At 36.1% G+C, this 23,729-nt stretch overlaps 1 protein-coding gene across 2 annotated transcripts; it reads left to right on the top strand.

Annotated features, from left to right (window-relative positions):
- Window positions 1-322: 322 nt before the first annotated feature.
- Window positions 323-23,624, top strand: tapt1b (transmembrane anterior posterior transformation 1b). Of its 2 annotated transcripts, XM_079812445.1 has the most exons (15): window positions 323-580; window positions 8,002-8,132; window positions 8,849-8,967; window positions 9,180-9,212; window positions 12,494-12,656; window positions 12,736-12,871; window positions 13,981-14,078; window positions 14,239-14,308; window positions 14,403-14,483; window positions 14,577-14,686; window positions 18,519-18,578; window positions 18,748-18,816; window positions 19,133-19,209; window positions 20,957-21,123; window positions 21,224-23,624. In XM_079812445.1, exons 1-15 carry the CDS (start codon window positions 391-393, stop codon window positions 21,454-21,456), a joined length of 1,737 nt encoding a protein of 578 aa, XP_079668571.1. In that variant the 5' UTR covers window positions 323-390; the 3' UTR covers window positions 21,457-23,624. The 2 variants fall into 2 exon arrangements, with proteins under 2 accessions (XP_079668571.1, XP_079668572.1); XM_079812446.1 differs by lacking the exon at window positions 9,180-9,212 and having other exon boundaries at window positions 341-580.
- Window positions 23,625-23,729: the final 105 nt, after the last annotated feature.

Genomic DNA, 23,729 nt, shown 5'->3' with positions numbered 1-23,729 from the left:
TGGAACCCATTGACATCCATAGTATTTTTTCCCCCTACTATGGAAGTAAATGGGAGCCGTCAGCTGTCGTTTGCTTTTCTGCTCTTGTTAATTCGTTCAGCTGAGCTCGAGGGAAAGGGAAGGGTGTGCACGAGCATTTTGTTCATTTTTTTTTTTTTTTCACATAATCCGAGTCGTATATAATTGAACCTCTGAACACATATTAATCCAAATTACAGACTTGGAGCCTACGAACTGTCATAACTGATATAAGAAGAATAAAATAATTAAAACATGATTTAGACTAGAGGGTTTGCTTATGTGTATGAATTTTTCCAGCTGCATTATGGGAATTGTAGTCATGTGTAGTGACGTTTTCCGTGACGACTGAATGTTGTGTCTGCGGGGAAGATGGCGGACTCTGTAGCGGCGGGACTTGGAGACGAAAATGAGCCTGAAAAAGAGGATAATGAGAAGGAGAAACGACTCTTCAGTGGCGTCAAAAACACGGAGAAACAAGCCGCTGCGTCAGACGTTACAGAAACGCTGGGGTTTTACGAGAGGAAGGCGAAATGCAAAGAGAGAAAGAGCAATGTGTCAGGTAAGAGTGACAGACAGCGAAAACACACATTGTTTTCAACCTAGTGAGCTGTCTACATAGACAGCATGTCTCGCCATCATAAGCACGTCACAAAGATCTAGGCAAGCAATGTTTGATTTAAACGTTACAACGCGCCCAAATACTGTCCAGGTAGCAAGCTCACTACTAGGCAGTTTTTGAACCAGCCACACACACAACAAGCCACAATGCATTGCATCAATACTGTCTGAAGCATCATCAGTTACGTTACCAGAGTTTATTTGCCTTTAACAAGATCAGACAGTTCGGCATCCATCATTTTATTTAAGATACCGTAAATACCACTGTGGCTCATGTGACACATTCAGCCGCTTGCATAATGAGACTAACTTTAGAAGCACGAGGATCAAGACAGCTGATCAGGTGTGAAGATGTAAATAAAGACCTGATGTTGGTGTTGAGAATAAAGCTAGGAGTTGCTTAGGAACGGTAACTCTTATTATTAACATTATGTAAGACAATAATTAGTGTGGTAACATGCACAATGAGAAATAGGCCTATATAACATATTTTAATGTACATGAATCACTGATATATTAATGGGTCATTAATTGAAGTCATTATAAAGCAGGGCTCTTACAGGACCATTGGGTGTCTTTAAGTACTTGTGTAAAACACTTGCTGCTATTGAGGTGGATACGTGTAAGGTTAGGGACAGGTTTGGTGGCATGGTTAGGTTTAGGGTGGGTTAAGGTGTAAGGGAAGGGTCAACAGTGTAATGGATGTAACTACAGAAATTAATTACAAATGTAATGTAATTACAAATACATGCAGATATTGGTTACACTTTTTTTTTTGAAGGTGTCTTTGTTACACTAATTATATATTTAAGTACTGAGTAATATTAAGTAACCTAACCTCATGTACTTACTATAGGGGTACGGTTTGGTTTAGGGTTAGTTGCATGTAATTATGCATAATTTATAGTTATTACTATAGTAACTGCATGTAACATATGTAACAATGACACTGTAAAATAAAGTGTTACCCAGGTATTTAAAAAAAAAAAGAAGTACAATGTAAAAACATGTTCGTACGTACACAATAAATAGGATTATACTAGTATATAGACTAGGGCTGGGTATTGATTCAGATGTTTCGATTCGATTTCGATTCGCAAGCTCTCAAATCGATTCGATTTCAATTCTCGATTCAATTTCGATTCAACTCAATGAATATAGATTTAATTCAAATAGCCTACTATATTTATAAAAAAGAACAGTGAACATGAGTTTACAAGTGGGTAATTAAAAAGAAATTAATAGCCACAAACCTGTATATTAAACTCTTTATTTTAGGTACACTTGGGTTGGCCTACATTAAAACAGAACCCATCTCTATATTTCAAATGCATACAATTATGTTAAATACAATACAATTTAGTTTTTATGGATATTTTGATACACTTATTCTAAAACATAAAAAGGATATTGGATGATTTTCAGCAATTTTCAGTAAAGGACAAGCTTTTCTTGCGATTTAGCCGACCGTCATTCAGACTATGTCCGTTTTTATGAAGGCTTTTTCCTCCAGGGGCGTCTGAGCTTTGATTCGTATCCCGGATGATGCATTATATTTCGTCACTATCTCTGTTATTTGCGTGCCTTCCTTAGATGCGATTGCCATTCGATTTTATCTTAACGACAAGCATATGCGATACCGGGCAGGATCGACTGGAAACCCCCGGGGGGAAAAAAATCGATTCTTGGCCTTGAGAAACAATTTTGAATCGACCACATTTTAAAAAACGATTAATCGAAAAATCAATTTTTTTGCCCAGCCCTAATATAGACACAATATAAAGTAGGTTCAAACTCTGATTTCCCTAAGAAAATGAATTGCTTCATGTTCATAAAATATAACAGTCTTTATATAGTTTTTTAGTGTAGATTTTAGTGTGGGTGTTTGTTTATGAAAGAATTGAGGATAATGGTACTAGAATTGCAGAGGCTTTCCTTCAGACGAGACATTTAGAAGGTTTTCCAAACTGGGGAAATGCTAATATTTAAAATAATTATAATATAATATATTCAAGATAAAACACTTTTTTTTGTTTATTTGCATGTCATCAGACTCAGACACTGACCTTGTGAATGCATTGTTAAATTACCAAAATTAACTTTAAGTCTTACTCCAAGTAAATATTTTTGCAGCAAAGGAGTTTGTCTGACAAAAGAGTTGGAACAGAACGCAGGAAGCCAAAGTTCATCCAAACAAACTCATCCACCTTAATGGATGGAATATATGAAACCGAGGGCATCTTTTCTGTGTTTTTCTTTTGCTGAGGTCGTTTTGTCAAAAGCTTTTAGAGGTTGTGTCATGAGCTGAGTTAGCAAAATGGATGACAGGTGTTCATTAGATGATACATTTACTCATTTGGACATGTAACTTAGTTACAAGACACTTACACACAGAGGAGAAGCTGTTATCTCTCTGGCTCTCTCTCTCTCTCCCTCTCTCCACTCTGTTTGTTTTCCCATTCAGTGTGTTTATCCTCAAGTTTACCCTTCTCTATTACTGTTAAAAATAGAAAGTACTCTGTCTGTTGGACACAGAACGCATTTGCAATGTGTGTTGTTCAACTCAGGACACTGTCTTGCCCTTATCGCAACACATTTGGCCTTAGGTCAACATAAACATGCACTAAAAACAGTCCAGGACTTTCTGTTCCACTTAAAAATCACTGATCTGCTCTGCTGCAGATCAAGTGTGTGTTAAACAGAGAACCACCATCACACAACGACTGTCAACAATGACAATGTGATATGAAAACATAATTAGCTTACTGTGGCTTTATTAGACGATTGCTTAAATTTACTATTTAAGTCACCAGTGACCACAGTGTCCATTAGAGCTGCACGAGATGAATTGAGAATCATATATTTTTTTTCTTTTGTTTAAAATAAAGCTGCAGTCTATTTAAAAATAGAATTAATTCGGAGGGGAAATGGTTTGAATGAATGATTCACTGTCTCACTCATAAACAACTTCTTTTGTTTCATTACTGGATGAATCAGCGTTTTTGAACAAATCACTTGAAATAAATATTCAATGACAAATACATTTTTAAGTCACTTGTCGCCACCTACTGGTATAATGATGTAATAAATAAAAAGTCAAGTTATTTTCAATAGGTGATTTACACTTTTCTTTAATCACTACTGTTTAATCACATCAGTGTTTATATCCAGACTATAAAGTATGGCTGGGTAAAAAATATTGATTTCTCAATTTTAATCGATTCTCATTTTTACGAACCGATTATCGATTCTTAAATCACAAGAATCGATTAGTCATCCTGTTTTCAGTTGATGAAGGAATGGAACATTGTAGTGTGCCTCCCATCGCAATAATCTTTGTGCTTTGTTACTACATATTAAAGAATGTTTTTAAGAATTTTTTATGAAATTCAAAAACATAAATACCGGTTTGTCGCTATGGTATGAGATCGCTCTGGCTCCGCTCCGCTCAAGTGAAGCGGCAGGGCGGAGCGCACATGAACTGATCATCTCTTCCGCCTTTATACCTGTTACAGCGCCAAATAAACATGAATGAGCATCTGAAAGTGTTAAAAGATACATTACAGCTTACCGAAATCCGTACCATGTCACATGTCATCGCTCAACCAGTGTTTCAACTGTGGAAAGACGTCAGTAAAACAGCATGTAAACAATGTCGCTTTAACATCACATTTACCTATGCAAAAACATATCCAGTGTCCATAAACTCGTTAGTCAGCTAGAAAAATGTATATTTTGCTAAATATATGCACTATATTACATATTCATTATATATATTTTTTATGTTCTTCAAGATTCAGCCACCATTTAAATGTTTATATTTCATATAACTTTATTATAAAAAATAACATCACATTTACCTATGCAAAAACATATCCAGTGTCCATAAACTCATTAGTCAGCTAGAAAAATTAACTAGAGAGGAGCATTTTGCTAAATATATGCACCATATTACATATTCATTATATATTTTTTTTTATGTTCTTCAATATTCAGCCACCATTTAAATGTTTATATTTCATATAACTTTATTATTATAAAAAAAAGCCCATCATTGAATGTAATTTAAGTGTTTGTATACAAATCAGTTAATTTTTACCTTCAATATTATAGTAGGCTAATGTAGCACCAACTGACTCCCATAGTTTACAGCATTAGTTAAAGGTGTCTTGAAATGTTATACTGTTGTCTGCGGTCAACTTGTGATGTTTGCTTGGTTTTTACATTCAAAAACATCATAATGAATAAGTAATGGGCAATTTTTCTGCCTTGGTTTTGAGGCTCTCTGAAAAACGCTCTGTTTTGATGGGTGTGCTGCACTAAAGACTTGGAAGTTAACGCCCATGGATAGGATTGGATAAGATTTGCATATTTAATAAGCTTCAGCTCCCCTCAGTACATGTGGAAATAGTTTTGAAAGCGTCTGGGGAAACGCTCACAGGGCTCGCAAAATGCCTTTATCAAACAAGCACAATGATTAATCTCTCATCCACCCGCGATTGATTGGAATGTTATTTTTGTATTACTTGACCCGCCCTATCAGTGAATATAACTGCGAACCGTACGCGCGCGCGCACGCAAGAAAAGAATGATATTTCATTATTTATGATAGCCCGTCGGCAGGCCGGTGATACGTTTTGGTAGCCCGTCTGAAAAACACATAGCCCCGGGACGTTGGGCTTTGCAAGCACTGGCGTTACAAGTTCGAGTCTGATCACGAATTAACCAATAACACCTTCTCCAGCCTGTGACAGTGTGCTAAGGTATGTAATTAATAGATATCAAACGATCTGTAACCATGCAATACTAACACATATAAAAAAACATGTTTTACTCACATATGTGTTGCACCATTCCTGTCGGATCCAATATAGAAGGCACAGCATTGTGTTTTAAAATCAATATGTCTGCAAATCCAGTCTCGACCTGTATCTTGTTTACAATCGATTCCGCGGTGAAATGAAGCGAACAAACGCACAATGTCTTACGCACGTGAGCTGGAACCGGCATCTTTATTGCTCGGTAGCGCAACCCGTTTAGCTCCACGAGTCGGTGGGCGGGCTTGAGGCGGTGCTTCTGCATTCTATGACGTCAATGGTCGACATATTCTGAGATCTCTTGTTTTCTGGGCCTGGTGTCTATAAAAGCTTTTTTTTGACTAACAAGGAAGTTTTCAGCTCTGAAACTTACAGGATATTCTGATATCATGATTAACTTTTATATATCAAAGGCTCAAGGGAAAGTTGATTTCTCAATTCATCACCCCTTTAAGAGATTTGTTTTCCCTGAGAAAATTTGCCATGTACTGTACCTGATATATATTCAAAATAATCGATATTGAATCGAATCGAACTGGAATCGAAATCGAATTGCAAGCTTGTGAATCGAAATTTGTGTCAATACCCAGCCCTACTATAAAGTTTTATCCCTGTACTTCTGTGACCATTTGAATATTTGTAACAGAAATAACAATACTGTGTGGTTGAAAAGACTGAAGCTGTTTCATACTCCCAGTCGTGGCCTAATGATTAGAGAGTCGGACTTGTAACCCGAAGGCTGCGGATTCTAGTCTCAGGTCCGGCAGGAATTGGCGGTGGGGGGAGTGAATAACCAGAGTTCTCCTCCACGCTCAATACCACGACTGAGTTGAAACCCTTGAGCAAGGCACCGAACCCCCAATTGGTCCCCGGGCGGTGCACAATATGGCTGCCCACTGCTCTGGGTGTGTGTGTGAGTTCACTACTGTGTGTGTGCACTTGGATGGGTTAAATGTAGAGCACAAATTCCAAGTATGGGTCACCATACTTGGCCACACGTCACGTCACTTCGCATATGACAACTGCTCTCTCTGGATTAGTGTCAACGACAACGCAGATCTGAATGTTCCCTGTGATCTTACTCGTCAAAGGTTTAATAGACATAGCCGAATCGTTGTCATTTAAAAATAAGATTGCATGGGTGTTTGAATCAAGATCGCAATCTTTTAACGATTTAATTGAGCAGCTCTAGTGTTCACAAGCTTAAGAGTTAAAAAAAATGTAAACCAAAGAATCATTATGCACAAAAACAAGGAGTTTGTAGGCTGCTCTGGGTACCTTCACAAATCCACAGCAATTATACTTTACACAGGTCACTAAGCTACTTCAGGTTGAATGATTCTGATTTGTTAAGAAATAGATAAACTTAGAAAATCTCCAAATATGGCCTGATAGGCAGAAGCATATCTCCATTGATTATCCTGATGACACAAGGACTTTAGGCATGAAGTGACCCTCCGAGGTCACGGATCTGCGTTTCTAGGCTCCAGCATGTCTGGAAACTTGTCATTTCATCTCCCCTGGGTGTCAGTTGTTCACCTCAGGACCTGTAACACAGAATACTAGCGCACACACAGATACACAGCTTAGTCAAGGTTGAAGTTGGTTGAACTCTAGCTCTGATCAGGAAACTTTCCCAAAACATACTGATACTTGTACTTTCTCACAGTGAGAGGTTCAGACAATTTTCGTCATTACTTTAGTGATTGAAGATGAAAAGAGAAGTAAATGCTTTAACTAAGAATTGGTCACGTGGGCGACATCCTGAAGTGACCCCAGTGACCTCAGCTGTACTGAAGAGTATATGTTTTTAACATGTGTTGAGTGCTTCTCTCAAAAACATTGAGAAAGCACATTGCATTTAAACAGACATATAATTCCATAACTATATAGGTCTCATAAGCTTGAAGAAGTCAAATAATTTGATGTTTAGAAGGATGAATGAAATATTGATTAATAACTTGATCAACAACCACTCAAAGGATATTCAAGAATCCACCCCTTCACCTCAAAGGGCTAATTGGTGATTTTTTTTGCATCCAACTTTTTGTTTGGTTGTTTTTACCTTTCAGCATTATTACAGGTTGTTAAAGACAATTGTCATTAAAACGTTTTAAAATGCAAACAACATCAATACCAGACCTACAATTTTTTAAACAGACTTTGCAAAATGCAAAATGTAAAATAAATGACTAATTCATTTTAATTAGTACATTATCTAAAATGATCTAAATGATCTACTAGATTGAACAGATCTAGATGAACTAGATTTTAAAATCCACAATCCACAACGATTTTTCACTATTAGTGGACTATTTTTTGTAATGGTACAGATTTGAGAGTGCTGGAGAGAGGTTTATGCTGGTGCTCTTGTTAATTCATCCTCCTTTCACACACACACACAAACAGGAACATTTTGAGCTTCCATCCTTGGCACTTTTTCTGTGTACAGTATAGTGCTAAATAATGAGTAAAATGGTTTCATTGTGCTGGAGGCTGTGACTACACATTCATGCGTGTGTTTATTTTGTATGTCTGCGTGCAGATCTCTCTCTGGTGAGGTTTATTAGTGCTGAGTTGACTAGAGGATATTTTCTGGAACACAATGAGGCCAAATACACCGAGCGGAGAGAGCGGGTCTACACCTGCCTGCGTATTCCAAAAGAACTGGAGAAGGTACCACACACAACTGCACGAAATTACACAATCCATACTCAATGACATAATTAATGTATTCTGTTCAGTACAATATCATTCATCTCACTGTGCATTGTTTTATTTATCTGGCACTAAAAAATTCACCCAAACTCACTCCATTGGTTGTTGTTGTGTCATATATTATGATGGCTTCACAGTGTTTACATTTATGTTTGCTTTTTTTAATGGGGAAATGAATATATGGCTTAATTAAATTAATAATTAAAAAGGAGAACTATTCAAATGTATTTTTTTACTCTCATCTTATTTAAAACAAATTACAAAATCATTTGTACGTAATCATTATTGAATTAAACATTTTTATATTTTTAATGTATACATTATAAAAATAAATATTTTAAACATTATTCAAGACATTGAAGGAACGGACCAGTCATGTGACACTTGTCATGACACATTTTTGTCAAACCTGCCATGATGCATCTAAAGGCTGTGTTTTATTGGACAAGATTTTCTGTAAATAATGATTTACATTTCAGTCTGTTCTTTACACAAAGCTATCATATAGCTACAAGACTATTTGGATTATACCGCACAAGTTTTTTTTCTACTACTTTTATGAAACTTTATGGTACTTTTTTTTGTCATTTTGGAGTTTGACAGACAGAGTTATACCACATCCAGGACTATCACTGATTTCTTCTCTCTCTCTCTCTCCCTCTCTCTCTTTGTAGCTGATGCTCTTTGGGTTTTTCCTGTGTCTGGATGTGTTTCTGTACGTGTTCACTCTGCTGCCCCTCCGAGTGCTGCTGGCCCTGATCAGACTGCTGACACTGCCCTGCTGCGGCCTCAGGTAATACACACACTATACTCAGGATATGCACAGAGGAATATTCCCAAAAGTAGGACTTTAATATGATTCTGATAAACCAACAGGTTGAAACATCTGAGCTGTCCACTTTTTTCTTTCACAGTGTTACAGACACTCACATACATGCACTTAAACCCAAAATGATTGTGCATATGGGTGTAGCTGCTGTTCACTGTATATTCTTCTGCCTGCAGAGCTAGTATATGTCCCTACTGCAAAAAGAGCAGGTATGCAGAAAAAAATGACTGCAGCTGCTTTAAGCACACACACCCGTGCTGGTATGATTGCAGCGGCTGTGTTAAAACACACATTCATTCATACACACACTCTCTCTCACACACTGGCTTCCATTGCCATAGCTGTCTAATTTTGTTACTGTTGTGCTTTGATTTCACCCTGGATTACTAAAATCATCTTGGATCATTCCCAGAATTGCCATGTTGTTTTTTCAGTGTTTAGGGTGTACTTACATGATCAGTCACAGGATGGCAGTGTGCTCACAGTAAATAAGGAAAGCTCTGATATAGGAGAAAACAAATTATGATTAATGCAATTTATTAATGTAATATTTTATTATTAGGGTTGTAAACTGCATCTGATAATGGAAATTCAGTAAGTTGCATTCAGTGCATGTATTATAATACTATTATTTTCTTAAAACAGGGCTCGACATTAATGCTTGTCCGGGACAAGTGGATTTTTTTGAAGGGGCAAGTGAAAGAGAATTTTACTTGGCCGACCGGACAAGTACCCCGATAAAACGTCATTAACAAAAAATAACTAGGGAATCACCAAAATGCAAGAATGATTTTGCATTCATTAGTGTAAGTGGTGATCGATAGTGGATAATATATAATGTATAATTAACTGAAGGTAACTATAATGTTGTGCTGTTGAGGCTCGCGCAGCCTCTTGAGGAGAAATCGAAACAAATGTGCACCGCTCACACAGAGAAACTCAGTTAACGCACTGCCATAAAAATGTAGAAATGTATTGTATTAATAAATGTAATTTATTTATATTTATAACATGTTACAGTTGCAATGTCACATTACCAAGAGTGCCGTTTTCCTGAATAACTTCACGACTGATTTCATATGACCGTTCCATAAACAATTATTAACATTAAGTCACTTACATTTTAAATGCAATAATGTTTTTGTTCTATTTTTTGTTCAGCAGCGAAAATAGTTCCAAACAAAGATCACAGCAGAACGCGTGTCACTGCAACCATGACTGCAACAGCGTTAGTGAATGATTCAGCATTTTGAATGAATCGGTTGAATCAAAGATTCAATTACCTATTTGTAAACGACTGCCTCATTCTTGAATGAATCAGCCATTTGAACGAATCGACTCAACGACTCACTCATTAAGACGGTCACCTGCCACCACCTACTGGCGTTTTATGTTAAAACATTCTTTCCAACTTATTTGTATATTTAAAAAATATTTAAAACAATATCATAACATTATTTAATGCAGTTGTAATTTTTCAGTGTAAATTATTTAATTTGACTGGTAACAGCCAGTGTTGTCTTCTAATTTAATTTATTGATCAAATTTAAGAATATAAAAGGAAAGCTGAAGCATAGCCTATATTTAATAAGATTAGGGGGAAAATGCCCTTTATGAAAGGTAAAAATATCCCAAATATGCAGATATAAATATGTAAAAGCTGATTGAACACTGATGAGAATATTGCTTCAGAATACATTTTATTTACAAAAAAAAAAACAAAAAAAAACAGACAAGCACATTTTTTACTCGGACAAGTGAATGACAGATTTACTTGTCCGAAGGACAAGCACGTGAACAAGCTTAATGTCGAGCCCTGCTTAAAATATATTTGGCAGAAGCCAATAATGTGTAAAGGAACGCAGATTCTATTTACAGTAAGTGTAAATAGGTGTACATACTGTTAGCACCCCAGTGTAAATACTAACAATGTGCATTTTGTCTAGTAACAAACCTTTATAATAGTATATCAATATGCATTGCCGTTCAAATGTTCTTGAAAGAAGTCTCTATGCTCACCAACAATGCATTTATTTGATTAAAAATACAATAAGTACTGTGAATGTGTGAAATATTATTACAAATCAAAACAAGAGATTTCTTTTTGTGAAATATTTTAAAATATTTTATATTCCTGTGAGAGCAAAGCTGTATTTTCAGCAGCCATTACTCCAGTCTTCAGTGTCACATGATCCTTCAGAAATCTTGCTGATTTGGTGCTCAAGAAACATTTCTTATATCACAGTTGTGTTGATTAATATTTTTGTGCAAACCATGACAATATAACTTTTAAAAGAACCACATTTAAAATAGAAACTTTTGTAACATTATGAATTCCTTTACTGTCATTTTTGATCAGTTTAAAGTGTCCTGGCTGAATACTCCGGAAACTCTTCTGAAAACTCTTACTGACCCCAAACATTTGATCGGTAGTCTATGTACTATTGTAATGATGTAATATTAACATTGCATTTGCATTTTTTAAGAGCTCAGTTCATTTACACAAAAATACCAAAGCACATTTTGCCAGTTATTGATGTGCAAATAGTTCTTATATGTGCCAATGCAGGTGCCATTTACAGTACATCTATAGCAAATAATCACTTAAAATACAATTCTTCATTCTGTGAAAGTAAAACCTTTTATATTGTTCTTGTCAGTAATCCACTACAGTGGATCCATATTATCTTTCTAATTACATTTTATGATTTAAGCATATTTATGTAAATTATATGATTCATACTGAAGCAATCAAGTTTCTGTTTCATATTTAAAGAGGTAGTTCACCCAAAAATGAAAATTATGTCATCATTTATTTACTCACCCTCAAGTTCCAAACATGTTCAAGTTCCCTCAAGTTCCAAACATGTATTAATTTCTTTCTTATGCTGAACACAAAAGAACCCTCAGACATAAATCCCTTAATCAACCAATATATATTAGAGAAATGGCAAGCAGAAACGATGACAGAATTAAAATTTTTGGGTGAGCTATCCCTTTAATAATGATGCATCAGATCATTTAGTAAAACTCATAATGGAATTGTTGTTAGAGCAAATATTTACATTACATTTTTGTAAATATTTAAATTATAGTTAAATTAGCTCAGTTTAAAGTGAAAATTAATAAATGAACTTATTTAATTATAGAAATACTAAATATTTGAATGCTACGTTTTAGAATAATGTTAAAAAAGGTTTTATAATATAACAGCTTTATTTGATGTGTTTGGGTATGTTTACACCTCTGATCTTCCCCCCGCACAAGTCATGTGTTGTGACATTTTTAGCATGGTGCATGAACCACTGAGAGTGTGTCTCATGATCACTAACCCAGCGGCTGTGTGTGGAAGATCTTACCAACAGAAGAACTGCTTTGTATAATCAGCTACTCTTCCATTTCAGAATTCCAGATGTCTATGAAACCAATTTAACCAGAAAATGTTTTGTCTCATGTATGCGTGTGTGTGCGTGCGTGCGTGTGTGTGCAGTGGATCTCGTATCTTGCAGCCCGCTCAGGTGTGTGATGTTCTGAAGGGTTTTATCATGGTTCTATGTTATTTCATGATGCATTATGTGGATTATTCCATGATGTACCACCTGATCCGGGGTCAGTCTGTCATAAAACTCTACATCATCTACAACATGCTGGAGGTACAGTGTCACGACACTCACATTTGTTACTATTCTATTAACAGTAGGTGAATGGACACACTCTGTGTTTCTCCTCTAGGTGGCAGATCGCTTGTTTTCGTCTTTCGGTCAGGATATTTTGGATGCTTTGTACTGGACTGCCACTGAACCAAAAGAGAGAAAGAGAGCTCATATAGGAGTCATCCCACATTTCTTCATGGCTGTTCTCTACGTCTGTATCCTTCACACCAGCTTTGTTTCAAATGCCACTTAGTCATATATTATATTTAGATACAAGTAAGGACACTTTTTATATAGATTTGAATAATTAAATATTCAAGAAGTTTAAGAATTTCAATAATACATTTTAATTATAATATCTCGTTATTAATTTTTTAATTATTATCAGTGCTGGGTAGTGACTGATTACATGTAATCTGAATTACATAATCAAATTTTTTTATTTTTTATTAACTACTTTAAAAAAAAAAAATTAATTACGTTTTTAAATACTCGTAATCAGACTACAGTTAAGTTTTTATTGATTACATGATTACATGTTATTCTCATAATAGGGGTTCCCCAAATTTTTTGTCAGCTGAACCTCTTTGACCTAATATATTAATTTGAAGCACCCCCTGAGATTTAAATAAATAAGCCAAGAATAATACAAATTTAAAGTCACAATAATCTGATGTCTGTTAATGGTCACATGACATCAGGTGAACATATAAAATATATTTTTAATCTTCTTTAGTAGGTATTTATTTAATCTTTTTTTGTAGTTATTTTAGGTTTTTTTTTTAAGTTTATTTAAAAATAATTTTTTGTATTTTATTTAATTACTTAAACTTTTTAATGATACCCCTGGGAAACCCTGACGTAATGTAATATTTAATGAACTTCATGTTGTTGATAACAAAGAATTAAATATATTTTCTTTTTCTTTGCATTTTCATATCAATCTGGTACAAGATTAGGCTATATACAAATCAATGTGATAAACAAGTTAGGTCAAAAGTAATCTAAAAGTAATCCAAAAGTAGTCAGAATACATTACCTATAATGAGTAATCTAGATTACATTACTAACTACAATTTAGAAACAAGAACCCACTACAATTTGTAAGTAATCTACCCAGCACTGATTATTTTTGTATATTATCCCTTTAAATTCATTATTCTGCTATTTAATATATAGTGTAATCGTAAAATTAATAGTAAAAAATACATTACTTAATACAAAAATACAGAACTAAAACGTTAGTAAATACAACTACAGTTTCATGTTCTGTACGAAATATATTTAACTACACTGAAACTGTTTTCCTTAATTAATAATGCAGTTCTACATGCCATTCTGATTATGGTTCAGGCCACCACACTGAATGTGGCTTTCAATTCACATAACAAGTCACTGCTCACCATCATGATGTCTAATAATGTGAGTACATGCACAGCTAGCATGCATGTTTGGTTAAATGAAATGCATTACAAATGACTTTAGTCTCTAATCTTAGTCTCTGGACATTACATTATACAGCAGCACATCCTTCCACACCTTCTTTTGTAGGGTTTATATAAATGTGTTTGTCTTTATGCAGTTTGTGGAGATCAAAGGAAGTGTATTCAAGAAGTTTGAGAAAAACAACCTCTTCCAGATGTCCAATAGTGGTAGGTCCATGTAAATGTACTAAATGAAAAGACGTCTTCTCAAACTTTCACTGATGAATTGTCTCAGTGTTCCTTTCTGTCTTTCTCATTTCAGACATTAAAGAAAGATTTACAAACTACACACTCTTACTAATCGTCTGTCTAAGAAACATGGAGCAGTTCTCCTGGAATCCAGGTATCCAGTTAACAACTGACTCATCTCAGAGTTTGTGCATACACAACATTGATGTGTGTATTAATAATTGATTATTATTATTATTGCTCATAGATCATCTCTGGGTGTTGTTTCCTGATGTTTGTATGGTAATCGCGTCTGAGATTGCCGTGGACGTTGTCAAACATGCCTTCATCACCAAGTTTAACGACATCACAGCAGATGTGAGTTTAAATTGTAGCTGCAGTGTATATCAGCCTCAGAATACTAGCAGCAAAATATTCTTTAAACGGTAATCATAAAATGTATTGCATAAAATATATTATATGTTAGATATATTACAAATACATATATTAATATAGTAACATATGTTAATAAAATATGCTGATGTGCTTGTTATCCTGGCAAAAGATTTAATTTGGCATTAGTGTAATAAACATTTTTTATATTTTTACACCGATCAGGCTAAACATTATGACAGGTGAAATGAATAACACTGAATATCTCTTCATCACGGCACCTGTTAGTGGGTGGGATATATTAGGCAGCACGTGAACATTTTGTCCTCAAGAAGCAGGAAAAATGGGCAAGCGTAAGGATTTGAGCGAGTTTGACAAGGGCCAAATTGTGATGGCTAGACGACTGGGTCAGAGCATCTCCAAAACTGCAGCTCTGCCTGGTCTGCAGTGGTCAGTATCTATCAAAAGTGGTCCAAGGAAGGAAAAGTGGTGAACCGGCGACAGGGTCATGGCTCATTGATGCACATGAGGAGTGAAGGCTGGCCCATGTGGTCCAATCAAACAGACGAGTTGCTGTAGCTCAAATTACTCAAGAAGTTAATGCTTGTTCGGAAAGAAAGGTGTCAGAATACACAGTGCATTACAGTTTGTTGCGTATGGGGCTGCATAGCCGCGGACCAGTCAGGGTGCCCATGCTGACCCCTGTCCACTGCCAAATGCGCCAACAGTGGGCATGTGAGCATCAGAACTGGACCACGGAGCAATGGAAGAAGGTGGCCTGGTCTGATGTTTCACGTTTTCTTTTACATCACATGGATGGCCGGGTGCATGTGCATCGTTTACCTGGGGAATACATGGCACCAGGATGCACTATGGGAAGAAGGCAACCCGGCGGAGGCAGTGTGATGCTTTGGGCAATGTTCTGCTGGGAAACCTTGGGTCCTGCCATCCATGAGGATGTTACTTTGACACGTACCACCTACCTAAGCATTGTTGCAGACCATGTACACCCTTTCATGGAAATGATATTCCCTGGTGGCTGTGGCCTCTTTCAGCAGGATAATGCGCCCTGCCACGAAGCAAAAATGGTTTGAGGAGCACGAGTTTGAGGTATTGATTTGGCCTCCAAATTCCCCAAATCTTAATCCAGTCGAGCATCTGGGTTGTGCTGAACGAACAAGTCCAATCCATGGAGGCCCCACCTCGCAACTTACTGGGCTTAAAGGATCTGCTGCTAAAATCTTGGTGCCAGATACCACAGCACACCTTCAGGGGTCTAGTTGTGGAGTCAATGCCTCAACCGGACTGGGATGTTTTGGCAGCAAAAGGGACCAGCACAATATCAGGTCATAATGCTATGCCTGATCGGTGAAAATAATCATAATGTAGTATCATTAATATTCAAATATAATAATAAAAGTAATAATGATGTAATTGTGTAATATTAAATACAAATAAATAATGTAATATTTAATAAAATAATATTAAATAACAATCCCTAAAAACAATACACACCACTTTCAGTCAGAGCTATAAGATTCGCTTCATACAAAATGAGTGGTATCATCATACTACTTGATATCACGATATTTCAGCTGCTATCATGCTGTTGTGATCGTGATTTAAAGGGATGATTTTCATGTTGGGGTAGATTAAAAAGACAGTAGTTTAGATAGGAAACACAATAGGTAGATTATATGAACATTGGATCACTTAAAATGAACTACAGTAACTTGAATACAGTAGGTCTTGGTGTAAAGGGAAGGGTTTTTTTTAGTGTGACCTAATGCTACTGAAATGACAATACACTAATACATGTATCCATCTAACTTTTATCTAAACTAAAGAAAAACAGAACGTGAGAACTGTGACCTGACCTAATTAAGTCAAAGCGCTCCCCCATGCATGGATTCTAGAATGTTCTTGCTTGTCAAAAAAAACAAAAACCTCAGTCTCAGTCAAGAGGAAGCCTTTACAAAGAGATACAGGTTTCCTTTGGGGGTGTGTTTGAAAATCAGCACCGCTCTCAGTGTCTTGGGTAACCCTGACAGATCCACTGACCCAAATCTATCAGCACACACAGAGCTAGAAGTGGTTTGGAGCTCTCTTTAGACAACGTCTGTCCAGTGTATAGTCCCTCTACCGTTGGGATACTCATTAAATGAAAGATCAATGAAACTAAAAAATAAACTGAACTGTCTGAAAGAGGAATATTAGAGAGAACGGATGAGGAAAAGCGGGGTTAAGCAGGCAAAATACACTGTGGTTGGGGGTAGAGCGATATGTAATGACAGAAAGAGGAGTGTAGTTACTGGCAGGGATTAGAGACAGATCTGCTTAGTTTAGGCAGGAAGATTAGTGTCACAGCACACACGTGCACACTTTTCTCTCTCTCTCTTGTACAGTATTTTTCCTAGAAGTGGACACTAGCCAAAAAAAGCATTTCAGCCAAACACTAATTGTTACCAATTACACTTCCATTCAAAAGTTTAGTGTCAGTAAGAGCAGTGTTCGAACTATACCGTAGCCTTTGTGCCCTTGCTCGTGCCTCGAGGACTTACAAAGATACATAACCGCTACAAGTGTATGCACTACTTGCTTTATGCAAGGACTGTATAGGATAAATCACGCTAAAGGATTTACCCTATTATACTTTATTGACATGAATTGCTTGGTCAAACAGCCACCCACAAATATAGTCTATAAACAAAGCATCCGGCTGTCTTAAAGTTACTCGCCAGGCAACAGAAGAATACCGTTCAGTTAGGCCTAAGACATCAAGAGTCATGCAGACCTATATCAACACATAACTGAGAAAAACATGCTTTACCTTAACACAGAATCGACCACAGAGGCCTGGGGTCAGCTTCCTTTGCTGTTCGTCCAGAAATCCAAGTAGTGGATATTCATTTATATTTTTTCAACAAATCTTTGAGTTAACATGTACTAAACATGAGTGGAATTTGCACCGCAGCGCCACCACACCTTGATGCTCATGACAAGAATAGCATGTATAGTTATCTTTATTGTGATTGAGTATTTATAAGTGAATTAGGTTTAAATCGCCGTTATTCATGAGTTAATATTTTTTACCATTTTACACATAATAATCCACAATGATCACATTACACAAAACTGAAATTGCACTTCAAAATAACACATTGTCAAATTTCACAAATCACGTTTTCAGGGGAGCCCATGTCTTATTAAGGGAGCCAAGCTCCCCCTAGCTCCCCTGTAGTTTACACCCTAAGTAAGAGCTTTTTGAGAAGTACTTTTAGTAACTTCAAAAAGTTTGATGCTTCAAAAGGTTTATACAAGTATCATAAAACTAATCCATATGAATGGAGCAGTTTAGTAAAACAATTTGGAAGAGCATGAATAGCTTTATACGATGAACAGAACGAATTTAAGTCGCACATTAGCGAACATAAACAGAAGGTCAAACATACTTGCTTGACTCCTGAGAACAAACCTCATTGGTTCTTGCGGAAACTCAAACGTGCTGTGTAACACACGAGAATTAGTCTTATTGGTTCTCGTACATCGAGCAAACATGCTTGAGCTTCCGTTTACCATAACTGATGTGTGTGTTGATGAATGGACTAACATTGGTGAACTAACCCTTTAAAGAACCTTTCAAAAGACTCTTGAACTCCTGAGTTATTTGATGGTTATTCTAATGTACCTTTTTTAGTTTACTGATTTAATATTTGACTCAGTTACTGAATCGCAAGTCATAATTCCTTGTAATTGTGTGTGTGTGTGTGTGTGTGTGTGTGTGTGTGTGTGTGTGTGTGTGTGTGTGTTTGTGCAGGTCTACAGTGAATACAGAGCGAGCCTGGCCTTTGATCTGGTCAGCAGCAGACAGAAAAATGTAAGTTTGCATGTGCATGTATCATATCAGAGACCCTTTTTAAGCAAGACTGTCATTTTGTGTATAAAGTGTATATCAAAATGTCGAATTATGTATCAAAGATGATTGATTATTTTGATTAAAGTCCAGCTTTATTAATCAGATACTGATATATGGGTGTGTTTTCCAGGCATACACAGACTACAGTGACAGTGTGTCCAGGAGGATGGGCTTCATTCCTCTTCCTCTTGCTTTACTGGTAACCTGCCTCCTCTTTATTTCATCACAATGACAATACCAAATACCAAATCACACAGTACAATGTAAAAGCAACATAAATCCTTTCAATGTTTGCATTCATTTAAAATGTGTCATTTTGCTGCACAGCTCTTGTTTATATGCCTTATTGTGTAGATTTTAACACAAACCTGACCCATTTAAAATGACTCTTGTAAACTGCACTGTATTTATTTACACAAGCTGTATTTTTAAATACTTTTAAAGCCATTTACAGTAAAGGTACTGTGTGAAGTAACTGTTATTACAGGTATACTCATGTAGTATGTGATTGACAGTTGATCCGGGTGGTGACCAGTTCTGTGAAGATCCAGGGCTCTCTGTCCATTGTATGTGTCGTGCTCTTCTACCTGGGGTATGAGTTCACATTATTTGTACCAGTTCAAAAGTAGATTTTTTTTATCAATTATATTTTAATAAATATATGCATTTAATTTAAATAAAATATATTTTCTTTTTTTAAAACATTTTCTAAATGTATTCATTTTAATGTATTATTTTTCTGTAAATAAATGAATACTTGTATTCAGCAAGCATACATTAAATTAATTAAAAATGGCACTAAAGATTTATAATGTTAAAAAAGATTTCTATTTCAAATAAATATTTCTTCAAACGTTCTGTTCCTCAAAGGAAAAACTATATTTTCATGCTTTATTAAGCAGCACAACCATTTCCAACTGTGATAGTTCTTCAGCATATTAGAAAGATTTCTGAAAAATCATGTGACACTGAAGACTGCATTAATAATGATGAAAATTTAGCTTTTCCATCACAGGAGTAAATGACATGTATAATACATGTATAATACAATAGAAAAACATTCTTTCAAATTATAATAATATTTGCTAATACTTTATGTAACATGTAGTTACTGTAGTAATAACTATAATCTATGCATAATTACATGCAACTAACCCTAAAAATACAGGGTCACACTTTAGTTTTGCCTCAATAATCTCCTAATAACTAGTAAGGTAGTTAATTGGGTAGGATTAAGTGATGTAGAATATGGTAATTTTTCAAGATTTTGAAAATTCATACAGAATAAGGCATTAAAGGCACAATATGTAAGATTTTTGGATGAAAATATCCTAAAACCCCTAGAACAGTGTTATATATTTTGTTGACTTCTGTACTTACATTATCTCAAATGCTTCCAAGAATGTTTAAATCCAGAGAAATAAGCAATTTTAACCAGGACACGGACCGTGCCCATGTGTTCGTCTATCAATGTCTATCAAATATTGCGTTTTATTCGAAAGGTGAGCAACTGTTTGGATACATTCATAGACAGAATCGACAGAAAATGAATCATTGTTATAGCTCAACATAGCTCAAACATCTTAAAGCTACACTGTGTAACTTTTTTAGTTTATTCTTAGCTAAAAACACTTAGTTCTTTCAAAAATATATGTGCTCATTAATGTATATTTACTTCTTTCAAGTAATAAAGTATTCTCTAAGTTTATAATATGCCATTGAAAATACATACGGTAATGGGTTCGAATGCGGGTCGCCATGTTGCCCCTCCATCTTGAAAGTACATTAGCCAAAGAGGGACATACCCGTGAATTCAAGCTTCGCCTTTCACGTTTTAACACTCGATGGCACCGTCTCGAATGTGGACGAGGTCGAACTGGAAGCCATGTTAATCTTGGACTAAATCGGCCACCGTAGGAGTTAAAACAAAATCGGAATTGAGAGGAAGAGAAACTAATATTCACTGGATGGTCATATACCTTTTCACCACTAGATGGGGGAAAATATTTTTTTTTTTTTTTTAAGGCGTCATCAAGCTACGCCTTTGTTTTGAATGAGCGACCACTAGCGGCTGAAAAATAATATATTGTGACTTTAATATGTGCTTTATTAGTACTAATAAACACCCAATATCCTAGTAATATGCATGTTAATAAGAAACTAATTAATAGTGAGAATTGGACCCTAAAGTGTGAACAAATGCTGCTTTCATGAACATAAGGATCTTTTTTTGTGTTCTTTTTTAAAAAATCATACCGATCAATTGCAAACTTTTGAACAGTAATGTATATAATCCAAATGTTGCACTGATTCTGTCTGTTTCTGTGTGTTTATTCCAGTATGATCACACTGAAGGTGCTGAACAGTATTTTGTTGTTGGGGAAATCCTGTATGTATGTGAAAGAGGCAAAGATGGAGGAAAAGCTGTTTCAAAATCCCCCCTCTGCAGCTCCCAGCAGAGTGTCCAGCAGGGCAAACCGTACCAAACACACACGAGAACCACCAGGTAACACACAAGAAACCCTGAAAACGGAGAGAAAAAAAGTTTGAAAGTCTTATAAAGGTTTTGTTCTCACTGACTAATTGTGTTCACACCCCCTCTGAAGGTGAGCCAGCGGAGGAGGGCATGTCTGCATCAGTCACCACTCAACCCACCCAAAGGGATGAATGCCCCGCCCCTCAGCTCCCCACCAGCGAATCAGATCAGTTCCTCACTACACCAGATGAATCAGAAGATAAAAGCCTTATTCAGGACGATGCTGAGCTTAAACACAGGGCGCCCAAAAAAGACTTGCTGGAGATTGACCGCTTTACCATCTGCGGTAACCGTATCGACTGATATTAACAACTCAAGTTTTATGCCAGGTATGCACTGAAATGCCCACCCTCTCTGCCAGCTTGATTCGTTTGACATTTGAACTTGAGCTTGTGGGAATGGGACAGCGAGGAACTGCAGGATATTTATTAATAAATGATGCACCTAATTTATTTAAGACTTAAACGCACTCATACACAGCCAATCATATCAACACACACATAGTTTTACCCATGTGGAATCCACCCAGTGAAGTTTCAAAGCTTTCAAGAGGTTCAAGATCACCAGCGGAAGTCACCTTTGGACGGCGGGGGAGATCTTGGTCCAGTGGTCACTGTGCTCTTCTTTTAATGAGGGTATCGACCGAAGAAAAAGAGAGAAAGGGATGGATTATATTCTAAAATTACAGATTCATGTGTGGGGGGAAAAAAACTATTCAATTTGGTAGGATTCAAATAATCATGAACATTTGATCTGCAGTGCTCCAAAACAACTAAAATTCTTGTTCAGTTCTTTTCTTCATTCACCATTTCTGTACTTGGAAGTGTCCCCTCAAATCTACAATCCTTAATTTCCGTCTAAAGACTTTTCGTTTGACATATCACCATGTTCGTTGGCAGTCAATACTGAAGTGTAGTTTTGTGTGTTATGCAGATTTTCTTTGTGTCTTTGAGTGAAAGCAGGCTAAAAATACCTTATCACATTTTTATTTATTTATATTTTTAAGACTGTTCTTTATATGAGTTTGAAGTCAGGGTTTCCAACGACAAAAAAAAAAAGTTTTGCATCGTCTGAGGTAAGGACCTTTTAAAGGGCCATTATGAGTATGTGACACTGTGCTAAAACGCATGTTTGTGATATGCCGATTGATTTACATCGTAGAATAAGTGTTTTATAAGTCTGCATCTGAATGAAAGGATCATAGAGTAATGCAAGATAGACGCATGTACAGTAACCTAATGCGATTTGCCAGCTAAAATTAAGGAATTCATTATTTTCCATTTAGGGATTGAAAGTCTGAAACAGAGGCTAAATAGTCAATGAGCAACATTCCAAAAGTCATAATCTTGACCAAAGCAAAGCTAATATCTTGAGAGTATTTGAAAAAAGGCCTCTGTTGACCCCCAATGTTTTTACAGATCTATGAGCATCAGAAGCCAGTAATGCAAGCGAATAACAATGAGTCAATTTCATCATAACCAACTTCTAAACCAGTGCCCATGATCAGTAACAATGCATGTATAGAATTTATTGGAGGTCATTATCGTCATAGAGCATAATTTTTATACATTTGCTTTGCATAACAGACCACAATGTCTTAAAAAAATTGTGCACCAACTAATATATCTCTTAGTAGTACTGGAGGTCAGAATTTAAGTTTGGGGTTTTTTTCTCAGTATTGACTTTTTTTTATTTCCTTTTTTTTTTTTACAATTGTATTACAAATGTGTGGCTGTAACTGCTTTTCTTTGTAATATGGTGGCATTCAGTCTGACAATTTACTCTCAAGTCAACATGTGGACAGTCATCATATAAGGCTGTCCCATTACGCAAGGTGCTCAGTTGTGTTAAGTTGAAAATATCAAACATGCCAAGGAATCATTTACCCTGAGATATCAAACGCAAACTCATTTCAGAAGCATTCACTTGACTTAAACTGCCAAAATGATATCAAAGAGCATTTGTCATTGTTTTTGCATTTGAAACACTTATGGTAGAAATACTTTGTCTTATTTTTGAAAGAGAGACCACTATAAGCAAGCAACGTTTGGTTTTGTTGTGGTTTTCAATGAAACTGCCTGTGCATTCCCAGGGGTTAAATCACCTTTTGAAATAAGGTTGGAGTTTGGCTGGATCAGTAATCAAAAGGATGGTTTTGCTTGACTGAACCTTTGTAATACATACTCGTATCCATTTATTTGGAAATACTGAAAAAGACAACTATCCAAGTTCTTTTCACACTGCTGGACTTCACTACTGTTTTCTCACTGGTCAATATCAGTTTGTTGTTTTCGGTGTGTTTATGTACCCATTTTGGCTTCAGCATCTAAGGTTCTTACAAACTTGTGTTTCCTGTAGAAACTGAAGAGGAATGACGATGCCACATCCCTTGTATGGGATGTTTCAGAGACGGAACTGGGGAGAGAAATCAGGGTTTTGTGTTAATTAAAGTTTTGTTGTTTTCTACCTTTGTTGCTGTTAATGTCGTTTTTAAAAGTGTTTGTTTAGCATGGAACCCTAATGAAACAGACACCAGATAAGGTTACGGTGCTATATACACACCGACCAGGCATAAC

Source organism: Gobio gobio (genome assembly GCF_949357685.1).
Source record: "Gobio gobio genome assembly, chromosome: 3".
Lineage (NCBI taxonomy): Eukaryota > Metazoa > Chordata > Actinopteri > Cypriniformes > Gobionidae > Gobio > Gobio gobio.
Note: the sequence above shows the minus strand (reverse complement) of the source record. Positions and strands in the feature narration are given on the sequence as shown.